Raw genomic sequence first — 14,648 nt, forward strand, 5'->3', positions numbered from 1 at the left:
TAAAAGAGTAGCATATGTGGCAACAGCGGGTTTCCTCTAAAAAAAACAGTGTCAGAATGACCATATGTTTGATGTCCAATAGCCGACGATAAGATAAAAAAAAATCAATGTGCTCTAGTGGCGTCGTTAAATAAAACAAACTTTACTTTCATGAAAGTATAATGTAACCAGTAATGGCCATTTTGTTCCTTAATAGATGATTATATCTAGCTAAAAGTAATTATACCCCACCTTGTTTTTGCTTTTGCATCCAGTTCCATATATACTCTGTCAAAAAAGAAACGCATGGGAAAGAAGAAAAGTGTTTGATTTTACAAAATATTGGGGTTTTTTGTACAATGTTCCTGAATGACCATGTTTGTTAATGTTCCTGGAATGGGACAGCATGCCCAAATGCACCCTAAAACAAATTTAACGCACGTTGTGGCACGTTGTGCGACAATTGCAGGAAATCGGCGTGAAATGGTCAGATTTCGGCGAATGCACGTGAAACTCGGGGAAAAGATTGGGATAATGATGGGTATTTAAAGTTGCAATGTTCGCAATGATGCCTCATTTCCATTTCGGCACAGACGAATTACAAGATGCCAAGACTAAGCCTGCCGAATCGAAACATTGCAATAGGCCGCCTCCAGTTAGGTGAATCGCAGTCAGCAGTCACACGCCACATGAACGTCCATCAGAGCACAATTTCACGTCTCTGGGACAGGTACCAGCAGTTTCAATCAGCTGAAGACCGGACCAGAAGTGGAAGTCCTTGCATAACAACTGCAGCACAAGATCGCTACATTCGGGTTTTGCACTTGCGTCACCGAACTGCCACAGCAACGAACACTGCTGGACGCATACCTGGTTTGAGAAGGGTGTCTGCACAAACAATTCGGAACCGACTTCGAGAAGCTGGTTTATGGGCTAGGAGACCGTATGTTGGCCCCGTCCTGCGACGTCAACATCGACATTTACGTTTTCGCTGGTGCACGAATATATAGGGGTGGAACTTGGGAAACTGGCGGCGAGTATGGTTCAGGCACGTTTCCTTCTACAGCGACGTGGTGGACGACAACGTGTTTACAATGAACGTTTTGCCAACAACGGCGTCTCCCAAGTTGACAAGATTCGGTGGAGGGAGTGTCATGATGTGGGGAGCCATCTCATACACCGATAGAAGTGAACTTGTGTTCGTACAAGGCAATCTGACAGCTGTACGCTAGCGGGATGAAATTCTTCGCATTCACATGCTTCCCATTTTGGATCGCCGGAGAGAACTCTTTCAGCAGGACCGTGCCAGACCGCATACGGCACGTGTAACAATGGATTTTCTGCAGAATGAGAACATTAATGTGCTGCCATGGCCATCAAGATCGCCAGATCTCAACCCCATTGAACATCTATGGGACGAACTGGACAGACGTGTACGCCAGCGTTGCGCGGAGCCTCAAACGCGTCCGCAACTGTCACATTCACTGCAGGAAGAATGGGCTAGGATTCCATGTGGCCGGAGTCAAAGCCTCATTCAGTCTATGCCAAGATGTTGCGCAGTGATTGCTACTGCTGGTGGCCACACAATGTACTGATTTCAGCGCCCTCGTGCGACGCTGTTTGGTGACAAAAACGACAATAACGAAATTATGCCAATTTGTATTAATGAGATAATTCCATGAATATTTCGCCTATATTTCGCCTATAACGGGCGCAGCCATTTCGTTCCATTCCAGTGAATACGCCCTCTGGCGAACTGGAGGTTACGTATTTACGTAATACGCGTAACGTCCAGAATGAGTCTTAGAACTAGAGAAACAAATCTATCTGGTTTTTAGCGGGATGATAAAATAGGCATGCTTTGCAATGTTCTGTAATAAAATGCATCCCAGTAAGCCAGCAATAAGTATATATTATTTTTCAATACAAAATAAACCACCATTATCAAAGTGGCTACACAACAAGTCGAAATAATTATACCATGTTTTGTTCATTAACCTACGCACTGAAATGATACACGGAATATTTTTTTAGTTAATCGATTTATTCTGTTAGGTGCCTCTACCTGTGATTCCTGATTGGCAGGTGTGTATTTGATAGATAACCAAACGAGCCAATTAATTACCGCTGTCTAGACCCAAAAATATATGCCGGTATTGTGTAATATTACCTGTCGCACCTAAAATGGTAGGCCCTAATGGACATGGTTTATTACTGTAAATAGTTCTATAAAACTATTGATTAAGTAGACTTTCCCATTTAAAATCACAGAACTGACAAATTACGTGGTCCCAAAGAAAAGAAAATTATTACTTGGGAATACGCGAGTTGAGCATACCAATAGGCCTAATAGTATACATTTTTCCTTTAGATTATTTAGCAGAGAAAAATACTATAATCCCATTTCGTTCTTTTAATGCAACTTGAAATATATTTAGTTTATTATATTATCAAGTCATTATGTCGTAAATTACTGCTTTTGTTTACACTGTGCATACAGGAGTTGGTGGGAGCTGACGTCACTTCGCCCCAAGGTAGAGTACCGGACGCATCGACAAAAACTAAAAATGAAAATGGCTGCTCCCAGTTAACAGGAATAATCACGTATTTTTTTTATTAAGGTATCATTACACAGATCACTTCCGGGTGAGAGTTCATTGATCACGTTCCGGGTGAGAGTTCATTGATCACGATCCACTATAGTTCCTGATTGTGACACAAGTTATGGTTCACATATTCACTTCTAGGAAATGGTGAAGAATTAAAACAATATGTATATTTAATGGTAAGCCTTCTGGCTGTAATTTGCCCATGTTATTTTGTAATATTGTGCATTGACCCTTTGGGACATGGGTGTATAACGCAAGAGACAGCCGGGGTGAATCGATTAATGAACCACCTGTTCGGATCGGTATTACATGCAGCCAGATGTGGTCGTATAGCAAAAAAATTAGACGGAAATGTTCTCAATTTTGGAGTGAATATAAATGCTTATATAATGTATGTTCGCAATGGTGTATGTTGTTAGTGCCAATGAGAACCCGTTCTATTAGCAATCTTCATATAAAATTGGGCAATTTAACATGGGTTTCAATGGCAGATGGTAGTGAGACCTAACTCTATAATTACGCGTTTTTTATTTGTTAAAGTGTCAGTATGTGTTGGTGGTCCGGGTATGCATCTTTCCAACACATAAGGCTCATATTTGAGTTCACTCTTCCTTTAAGTAAAAAAGGAAAGTAGTGCGCAACTTGTCGAAGGTCTAAGATGGAGAGGAAAAGAATGTGATTTGATAGTGCATGGCCCTATGTCCCCACCCCCAGGGGCCAATCCTGGATTTTGTAAAGGGGTCACAAAATTCTAAAAGGGGAAATTTGCGTTTTTCGAAGATAAATGAACTGAACTCCCAAAGGGAGCGAGATCTAAAGGGGGATGGGGCATGCTTCTGAACAATTTCGGGAACAAAATGCTCAGAGATGTGAATTTCAGGGCAATTTGAGCGCGATTTAGCTCAGTCGGTTGAGCGCTCGTCTGAGGTGCTTTCGTCTAAGGATCGAATCACCTCGGTGGATCCATTCCGTTAATTGTTTTTCTCGTTCCAACCAGTGCACCACAATTGGTCAAAGGCCGTAGTATTTTCTTTCCTGTCTGTGGGAAAGTGCATATAAAAGATCCCTTGTTTCTAATGGAAAAATATAGCGGATGTCCTCCAGTGACTACGAGTCAAAATTACCAAATGTTTGTCATTCAACAGCCGATGATTAATTAATCAATGTGGTCAAGCGGTGCCGTTAAACAAACAAACTTTACCTGTCCGACAATTTAGAGTTGTATATATTGTGGATGATGAATTTTAAAACAAAACAAAAATCATTAAAACGGCCACGTTAAACGGAACCTCTCTGCGAGTGCGAATAATTTTTACATGCTCATATACCACTAGAGTTTCGGGCATGTCCGTCCCGAGGCCTGTCTCTGGATAGCCAGTGACTGGCTCCGGGACAGAGAACCTCTCTGGATTATCCAATGCACCTTGCGTTACTGTCACGGGGATTCTATAATACCCGTAACTGAATGAAACACGGTTATCAAAATATCTCTCCTAACTGTATATCTATTAGATCTCTCTGTAACGGGCTGTTAAACCCTAGTATGGCTCGTCTAGGTATGATCAGAGATACGATCTTATATAAAGTATATATTATTATAGCACGTTTAGTTCACTAGAAAACACAACAAAAACACAATACACTTTGGAATCTGTATTAACCTACGCTGACAAATGTACTGCCGCAGTAGTTAAATAATAACAACAATAATAACAACCCAGAACTGATCACTTAATTAGTTAATCTCTAGGTGTCTAGTCTACACAATATGCTAATCACTTCACCGTGACACAACACCCACACGTGTGATAATTGAGAAACGCTAACACACACACGTGCGATAATGGAGAAACGCTTCCAGGGGAACTTAATTAATAAAGGAATTACAACACTATTCCTAACTGGTTAATTTTTAATTAACCCTAACTACTCATTCAATAACCTTGTAATACAGAATTAATACTGGTACCTATCACAATAAAGACAATAACCTACAGTTTACCTAGGTCCTCTAGGATGACTGGCTAAGCTTTCAATATATAATATATATATACTATATATATATATATATATATATATATATATATATATATATATATATATATATATATCAGAACGGTGAGCCTACAGAATACTGCGTCAGATGACCGGCAGCACCGTCTAAATAATATTGGTATAATACAGTATTAAAATATTTAAAGTCGCATCAATCACATCAAGGTTATACACAGAGCAGAAATATATATTTACCAAAGTCCCGTCTGAACTAATATAGATCGTTCAGTGGACGACGACCGTTCCCCTCGGATACCTCCAAATGTTTCTCCCAGATATCTCTAAACCCTAGCTATTTATTCAAAACTCTCAGAGACAGCGAAAATCGCCTGGGGGTACAAAGCGGTACCTCACGTATCATGTGGATTTTCCACAACCACCACGCCGGCATATTTTCCTCTGATCGTCAGACTGGCTGTCGCCATACCGCGAGCAATCCCCTGGCCATAAACAGCACTACCGGAGATATTACGTAACTACTAGCCACATGGCCTCCACACCTGCTCTGGGTGTGTATTAGGCGTACAGCTCGACGACCGTTGCGCAAGGTATTACGTAACAAGTTGCCCACCTGGGCTAAGTGCATTGGAACTGCACACGGCCTTCTAAAACAATTAATATCGCCACAGGCGAAAAGAAATTAAGAGCATGTACCGTCACAGTTACATAAGTGTTAAACGGCTGTTATATTACCTCCTAACAAAAACAACCACAAAAAAAAGACAAGAAAAAACAAGATGTGGGAAATGTGTGTGCATCTGAATTATGGAAATGTTTTATAGTTCATTACGAACTTTAACATTATTTACTCCGGAAATGTCGTCTTTATTTAAAGTTAAATTTAAAAAAAAAAAAAATCTCCAGTAAAATTTATTGCTATGTCAAATTTATTTCCTTTTTTGTTTATAAGAAAACATGAAGATTTGAGTGTAGTTACGTCAGTCACGTAGTCCCACTGCTTTAAGTGACCTGTCGTCCGAGGGGCACGTTTCCGGGTTCATCACTCACGAGATTCCCACTGATCTGCATATGACAACTAAACTGCTTTTTGATTGGCTGGAAAATTAAGAGAGTTCTGGATAAATTGAAAGTGTGCACAACAATTTTCAAACCCAGGGTAGCTCATATTCGACTGAATATTGAAAATCCACAAACTGTGCAAGGTTCATATCACCCAGCCAGCTAACATGGTAAGCGGTTTTTTTGTGTGTGTGTGTATTAGATAAAATCAAATTATATTAAAATTGTGGTTTAATACATTTAAAAGTTTCATATTGGTGGTTATGTTATTTTTGGAGAAAAAAAATCCCGATGTTTGGCCCCGCCTATATATTCGAAATGTTACATTTTACTTCTCAAGGTGTAGTTTCTATTCATGTATGTATAATTATATGCTACTGTACTTGAAAATACTGTCACCTGCACCAGGGTCCAGTTATTCAAAGAATAATTCAGCTGGCCGAGGGCGTGACTAAATATTTTGGATGTATTTGGAAAATGTAATATGTAATAATAAATGTTTCTCTTCTGTTTTGTTGCCCAAACAGCTAAACTTTTGAACAAATGGTTCCGAAATGTCAATATATTAAATATTATTTGTTCTTGTATATATGAGCTTAAAGTGGCTTATGGCCTTACATACAATAAAGAATAGAATATAGAACAGAATAGAACGATTTGTATATCGCTTTCTCACACACTCGTTGGTGAGACCATCATTCATTATTTTTGATAACACATACTGTCAACACATATACGTGCAGAAACAATTAAAATACATACGACTGGCTGCTCCTAGGTGATGCCATACCATCCAGTGAAAAAGTCATGATCGAAATCGATCACTCTGTGACGTACAAGTTAACCTGAAATTGACTTGTGACGCATAAGTTAACTATAAGTGCTAGGGCTGTAAACGGATTTTAGTTGGAAAAGGTGTTTAAATTTATTTTAAAACTGTTTTCTGAAGATATGTAAGAAACAGAATACTACATTCGTGTCCGTTAGATACTATTTATCTTACAACTCGTTGTTTAAAAATGTATCCAACTCGCTTTCGCTCGTTAGATACGTTTTAAAACAACTCGTTTTATAAACTCGTAAGATAAAAGTTTTCTAACGGCCGCTCATGTAGTATTCTCTATTTAGTTAGGAAAAGGCGCTGAAATTTATTTTAAAACTTTTTTTTTTTTTTGGACAATACAATACAATACAATAACTTTATTTCCATGTTCATATATGAATAATAAAAACACAGTCTGGTTGACCAGCAAAAATAAAGTACATACAATATTAATCTCTAACAACTAAAAACTGAACTAAAACTGTATCTAATAAAGTACATGTTTTGTAACAGATTCTATTGTCTTTTGTCTGATCTTCGATACTCAGTAAATTAAAATAAATATTATTAAGTGGCAGAGGGAATATGTATGAAATAGAATACTATATTCGAGTCCGTTATATACCGTTAAAACAACTCGTTGTAAGATAAAAGGTATCTAACGGCCGCCCCCCCCCCCCCCCCCCACCCGCCGTGGAATCGTGGACTGGCTATGCCAGAATCCGATTCCATGGTGGGCGTGCCCGAACCGCAAGATTGATTGATTGATTGATTGATTTCAACTTATTTTCGTGCTTATATCCAATTAAGGTTCAATCACGCTGTCCTGGGCACACACCTCAGCTATCTGGGCTGTCTGTCCAGGACAGTGGGTTAGTTGTTAGTTTGTTAGTGGTTAGTGAGAGAGAAGAGGGTGTAGTGGTCTTACACCTACCCATTGAGCCTTTAAGAACTCGCTCTGGGTTGGAGTCGGTACCGGGCTGCGAACCCTGTACCTACCAGCCTGTAGCCCGATGGCTTAACCACTGCGCCACCGAGGCCGGTTAACCGCAAGGATGTGGGCACGTTAAAATAGTTCCCATTCCCATTTAACGGCCGAACCGTAAGGATGTGGGCACGTTAATATAGTTCCCTTCCCTTTAACGGCCACTCGTGTAATATTTTCTATTTAAATAATAGGCCTAATAAATAAGCAAATTCAGAGTGGTGACCATTTTGAATGAAAATCCTGTTGGTCGTCCACATTTTGTCACACTGTTAGTCCGAATGGCGTAAAAGGTATGTTCCTAACCTTTTATTACTCTGCATAACACCATATTTTTCATTCCTTTTTACCAATTTTAATGCAATAAAAATTTGTAACAACACCAATGCCAAATGTCTGTTGTAAACTCTCTCTCAAGTTTAAGGCATTAACAACTTGTGTATAATTTAAATGATTAGCATATTATATAGGGTTAAATTCCGGTCATTTTGAAAAATGCGTCTTCTGCAGAACGCTCACGTGTTAAAAAAAACTAAAGCGACGCCACACAATACAAAAACAGCCAATTGCATAGCATCCGATGAAATCGTAATGTTTGTCATGTACAATCGGCTATTCTCGTACGAGAAACTCGTATCGTATGACATCGCCTTTATTCCACCCCAAACTCATTATGATGTTTTTTTCAGTGACTTATATATCACTTAATTCCTCGAATCCTCCATACTCGGCTCCAGAGTCCACTAACTAACGTTAAGTACCTCACAATATACAGTTATTTTTCTTAAGCCATGATTTGCTTTGCTCGTTTCTTTCAGAAACTCGTCTTGTTACTGAGTTTGGTCATCCCGGCAGTGTTTGGTCTTTCGTGCCCCTCTGCCTACAACAACCCCGACGTCGTGTTTGGTAACGACTTCACATACCACACCGATGCCATGAACGCTGCCAAAACGTAAACACAACAGATAATTCATGATGTGCTAATAATATATTTTAGTAAATGAAAATTTGTGACGACGTGGACATTGTCTACAATTGCCCTGGCCTGAACAAAACTTCTTTTATCTTCTTTCTTTCTTTTTATTTTTTATTTTTATGTATGCATGAATTAATTTAATGAATGCACGAATACATACATACGTACGTTCGTTCATTCGTGTGTACGTATATAAATACACATACTCGTACATAAACACCATGGGAAGGAAGGAAATGTTTTATTTAACGACGCACTCAACACATTTTATTTACGGTTATATGGCATCAGACATCTGGTTAAGGACCACACAGATATTGAGAGAGGAAATCCGCTGTCGCTACTTCATGGGTACTCTTTTCGATTAGCAGCAAGGGATCTTTTATATGTACCATCTATACACCATGGGCGTCGGAAGGTGCCAATAAAGTGGGTTGGTTGGGCACACACACACACACACACACACACACACACACACACACACACACAGATATATATATACATGTTTATATATATATATATATATATATATATATATATATATATATATAAAAACATCGCTGTTGCTACCACCGTCTTTGCCACACCCCACTTCCTACGCCAGTACAAACATACACATACATACGCATATGCATACACATACGCATACCAGTTGTAAAGCGCACGCCTGATGCGTCTAGGATCGATCCCCGTCGGTGGATACATTGGGCTATTTCTCGTTCCAGCCAGGCCCAGTGCACCATGACTGGTATATCAAAGGCCGTGGTATGTGCTATCCTGCCTGTGGGATGGTGCATCTTAAAGATCCCTAGCTACTAATGGAACAATGTAGCGGGTTTTCCTCTCTGCCTATGTCAAAATTACCAAATGTTTGACATCCAATAGCCGATGATAAATAAATAAATGTGCTCTAGTGATGTTGTTAAACAAAACAAACAAACGCATACATACATACATACATACATGTATACATACATACATGGATGCAGCTCAGAGCGCATCGTGGTTAGTCTTGCAATTTGCGGGCGATTCGGTGTCACAGGTTCGAGTCCCAGCAACGGCATGGGACAAACTGTGAGGCCAGAAAGGATTTAATTATCCCCTACGCCAGTGCGTTAATATATATGTATGCAACAGTCAACCTCGACATACATACAATATATAGATAGCCATACATCAATACATACATACATACATGCATGCATACATACAAACAATAACTGGAAATTATGCATTGACCCTCCAAGTCGAAAAACTAATTAATTATGCATTACTGGTTCCTCTTGTTGCTGCCATTAAGACAGTACTTGTATAACAAACTAATTTTAATTTTAACAGCGCTATAGAAAGCCAGGCAGAAGCCGCCTTTTCGCAAGCTACGAGTTTTCAAAGTCAGTTCTTTACAAAGCAGTCGTCTGTCATGTGTACGGCTCCGACCTCCTACCAGGTAATCCCGTCACATCGCTACCGCTGGGTGAAGCACTGCGAGCCGTGCAGACCGAGCGCCAGACACTTGTGGAGGTTCCACGGTAACAGATGTTTCGTCATCTTCCCGCGATGGCAGCAAGTCAGAGTAGCTCGATGCAGGTATGACACTCGTCAATGTTGTTTTAGTGTGGTGTAATAAACAGTTAACTGGGAAGTAAATATACCCAAGATATATTTGATATCAATGGAAGGGCAATTTTATCTTCTATAACATGTCAGAACAGAACAGAACGTTATTTACTCTCATGGCCCCCATTCGGTGGCATCAGAGGAACATAAATAATAATAAACATACAAATTGTCAAGATGATTTCAAAAACATATATACCACGATACAAACAGATGAGCAGCTAAATATTAAAAACAGTTAAAATTACACGGAAGTCAAGAAGCACAAAATTGTTTGTTAATAATTGATATAAACTTACACAATTTTTTTAAGAACACTAATACGTTTTGAGCTGAAGAGTTGCTGTAATTTGTATATATTTGGTCTATTTACATAGTATTTGTTAAGATATTTCAATCTTTCTTGTCTAAAGTGTTTGCATATAAATAGATAATGAAATTCATCTCCAACAATATTGCTTCTATTTTCATATAAAATATTTGTCCACCTCCCCTTTTCAACTGGTAAAAAGTGATTTGAAATTCTAAATCGAAATTTTTTTATGTACATTGTTTTATCCAGAATGTTAAAATATGATTCTAGTTCCAATTTTTCTTTAAATATTCTATAAGTAGTTCCTTTGCTGGTCGTAAAGATGTCATTTCTCCATGTTTGTAGATACTGATCAGAGTCTTCTCTTCACAACTCTTTTTAACCACTCCACTGATTTAAATGACTGCTGGTCCCAAACGTTATTCAATCCAAGCTGGTAAAATAGATCTCTGATGTTAATTATCCATTTATAATACGTACCGAATTGAATAAAATCATAATACATTATTTGGTAAGCCTTTACAGATGGTTTTAGGCTTTTACCCGTTAACAGTCGTGACCAAAAGCAATTTATTCTTAGATGTATTTTCAGAGATAGAGGTGTTGTTCCATATTCACCATATAACATATATATATTGGAGTACTTTTCCTGACAGGCGCTAAATATCGTAAGAATTGAATATGAATCTTTTCTATAATATTTATATTTTCAAATCCCCAAATTTCACAGCCAAATAATAATATAGGAACAACTACTGCATCAAACAGCTGAAGTCTATATTCTATCGACAAAGAAAGTTCATTTGACTTTTTTAAAATGTAAAACATGGCTTTTTTTGCCTGTTGTGTTAAATGTTTCTTGCATAAATTAAATTTGTTACTTTTTTCAAACCAGATACCTAAATATTTGTATTCATTCATGTTTTTTTTGTGTGTTTTTTTAAATATTTGAATATTTTATTTTCATTTTTGGTAACATTTTCACACAGTATATATATTTTGTTTATACATACATACACAGATCAAGTTTAATATAATATGAAATAAAACAACAAACCTCTTGCCAATACGCCATTGAACCTCACTCAGTACTAAACACTCAATTTTTTTTATACATGTATATATGGTAATAAATACTTAAGATACTGTCGGTGGTGGATGACCTAGAGATATTTATTCAAACAACTTAAGGTATACACTCCATCTTTTAATAAATTCATTATATTTGATTTTATTGGAATACATTTTTTTTTTCTAATATATAATAAGAATGTATATGAATTTTTAATATTTTAATATAGAGTGATTTCTTCAGAAATTTTGAACTATATATAAATTGCTTTGTCAAAAGAGCAATAATGTCAATTATGATATTGTTCTTTGAGTGGCCAAGAAGAAAACTGGTACGAGAGAAAATAACTATAATGTCTGCCGATTCTTTTATCCATTGCTCGACTTGTTTAATTAAATTTTGGACGTGTACACAGTCAAAACATAAATGCGTATATGTTTCAATAGACGCATTACAGAAGCTACAATTTGGGCTGCTTATCACTCTAATATTATAGAGAAACTTGTTTGTAGGGAGAATTCTTTGGATTATTCTATATTGGAACCATCTTAATTTGGTATCCTTAGATATACCGAACACTTTTCTATTGTTTCACATGTTTTCTATTATTTGATTATCCAAATAAAATATTTATGAATTGTACGTAATCTGGCGTTTTAAATTGCTGAACAAAGTCTTCGACAGCACACGCCTTGTGCTCTTCCCAAAATGAGCAGAAAGTCGGGGTAGCTCGATGCAGATATGACACACGTCATTAATGTTTTACATTGTAATTTGCGTTTTAAACTGTTGAACAGATTATTCGGCGGCACATACATGTTCTCGCCTTCTTCCCAAAATGAGTAGTAAGTCAGGATAGCTCGATGCAGGTATGGTATGGCATACGTCACTAATGTTTTACATTGTTATTTAACGTTTTAAATTGCTGAACAAAATCTTCGGCAGCATAAGCCTACGTCTCGTGCTTTTTCCAAGAAAGAGCTGCAAATCAGAGTGACTCGATTCAGGTTTGATAAACGTCACAGTCCAAATCCAGATTCAAACAGCAGCAACGTGTCCATATCTATATACGATTCAGACACGTCTACCTGGGTCAAAGCCTCTGGCATCGACAGTGACCGAGTCCCGGCTTAAAGAGAGGGAGAGGGGGAGGGGGTATGAAGTAGGCAGAATCTTTAATAGATTATGGTAAGTTCCTATAAGACATGTTCAGACGTTGAATTAACATAAGAATAAAGGAGGGATCCGGTTGTATGGAGAGTCCGAGATCACCCCGTTGTGATTCTCAGGTGATGGTGGCTCTGTATTCCACCGGATCTTCGCTAGAGCCACGGTTTACTTTCACTGAATAGGTTAACTTGTAATTTGACGTTAACCTAATATAAGTTGTAATCTGTGCTAACTTGTAATTTTACGTAATATTTAAAAACACGAAGTGTCAATTGTCAATCAGTACTGCATGGCAACTTTTAATAACTCTTTCTCCTAACTAGAGGTCCAAAGTTAGCTGTAACAGGGCAAAGGACAATTTTCCTATAAATAAATAAATAAATAAATTAATTAATTAATTTAATTAATTTAATTTAATTAAATGTTTATTTATTTATTAAAAGCACAAAAAAGTCCTATTTAGTTTAAACGTGACCTTTTAATTTTGTTTAGATAAAAAAGACTATTACTGAGTCCCTATTCTTTAATTTTTTTATTTTTTTTTCTTTCTTTCTTTTTCTTTAATTTTCTTACTCTTCTTTTTAACTGCCCCCTAGATATTTTGGGCTAGACTCAGCCATGGAGGCTCCATTCCATTTAGCATCTTTACTCAGTTTCTGCGCTCTCTTACAGCTTCAGATGTGCATCTCCCTGTGTTGGCAGCATCACCAAGTGCCTGCCCACCGAGTGGACTAGAGTTGGGTTCACCTCGAACTTTGACCCAACCGGAAGTTATTTGGTTTAGTACTACTTTTAGCATCTTTACTCAGTTTCTGCTATCTCTTACAGCTACAGGAGGTGTGCCTCGCCCTGTGGTGGCAGCATCACCAAGTGCCTTCCCACCGAGTGGACTCGAGTCTGGTTCTACGGCTGGTGCCACTCTAACGTGGGCAGCTGGAAGGCAGGCCTCAGCTATCACTACCTGTACCTACCCCAGGACTGCACCTGTCACAGGAAGGTCTTCTATCGCAAAGGCGTACTGGCCGGGTCCATCGATATCAACAGGCATGCTTTCGGCATAAAATACTAGATTGTTTCTATGTTCTTCAGACCGTAAACAGTTTCATCAGAATAAACAGTCTCTCTTGTACACTTGGTGTTGTTGGGTTTATATATATATATATATATATATATATATATATATATATATATATATTACTTCCAGTCATTCTATTGTTATAAACTAATCTGAACAAAAAAATCATTATCTTTTAAAATCGGCAATTGTTTTGCCTGTAGGTGTTTCGCTTACAACTTTCATTTCTACATAAGCATACGAGATCGGGGTTCAGGGGGTCAATAACCTTCCCCCACCCCAACCAGTGATGGCGCTAATCTTCGAATCTGGGCAAAAACAGTGGAACGTTTGGGCAAAATGAACTGATCTGAAAACTGAATTTCCATCATTGTACTCACAATATTAGTTTTAGTCCATGTAAAAATACGTTGTGATTCGTTAGGAATCATATAGCTGTTTGGTAGTAATGCAAATATGAATAAATGTTGTTATCCAGATTCGGGCATCTTCGTTTAACTAGCCCAGTGGTAAAGCGTTCGCTTGATGCGCGGTCGGTCTGGGATCGATCCCCGTCGGTGGACCCATTAGGCTATTTCTCGCTCTAGCCAGTGCACCACGACTGGTATATCAAAGGCTGTGGTATGTGCTATCCTGTCTATGGGATGGTGCATATAAAAGATCCCTTGCTGCTAATCGAAAAGTGTAGCCCATGAAGTGGCGACAGCGGGTTTCCTCTCTCAATATCTGTGGTCCTTAACCATATGTCCGACGCCATATAACCGTAAATAAAAATGTGTTGAGTGTGTTGTTAAATAAAACATTTTCTTCCTTCCTTCTTCGTTTAACTAGAGATAAAATCAGCCTCCACAATCCCCCCCCCCCCCCCCAAAAAAAAAAAGAAGAAAAAAAGGGAAGCCCGTACGCTTATGCATTGTTAAGGATTGAAATGTTTTATTTAACGACGCACTAAAC

At 38.1% G+C, this 14,648-nt stretch overlaps 1 protein-coding gene across 1 annotated transcript; it reads left to right on the plus strand.

Annotated features, from left to right (window-relative positions):
• Positions 1 to 5,676: 5,676 nt before the first annotated feature.
• LOC121376510 lies at positions 5,677 to 13,748 on the plus strand. The gene is made up of 4 exons (XM_041504400.1): positions 5,677 to 5,833; positions 8,290 to 8,423; positions 9,786 to 10,034; positions 13,448 to 13,748. Exons 1-4 carry the CDS (start codon positions 5,831 to 5,833, stop codon positions 13,686 to 13,688), a joined length of 627 nt encoding a protein of 208 aa, XP_041360334.1. The 5' UTR covers positions 5,677 to 5,830; the 3' UTR covers positions 13,689 to 13,748.
• The last annotated feature ends 900 nt before the right edge of the window (positions 13,749 to 14,648 follow it).

The sequence above is a fragment of the Gigantopelta aegis genome, chromosome 6 (assembly GCF_016097555.1).
Source record: "Gigantopelta aegis isolate Gae_Host chromosome 6, Gae_host_genome, whole genome shotgun sequence".
Taxonomy (NCBI): domain Eukaryota; kingdom Metazoa; phylum Mollusca; class Gastropoda; order Neomphalida; family Peltospiridae; genus Gigantopelta; species Gigantopelta aegis.

What these genes read in the sequence shown, in the direction of transcription:
- LOC121376510 (XM_041504400.1), top strand. An exon ending in GCCATGAACGCTGCCAAAAC is followed by an intron (nt 8,424 to 9,785) that starts GTAAACACAACA and finishes TAATTTTAACAG; the next exon opens with CGCTATAGAAAGCCAGGCAG. An exon ending in GTCAGAGTAGCTCGATGCAG is followed by an intron (nt 10,035 to 13,447) that starts GTATGACACTCG and finishes TATCTCTTACAG; the next exon opens with CTACAGGAGGTGTGCCTCGC.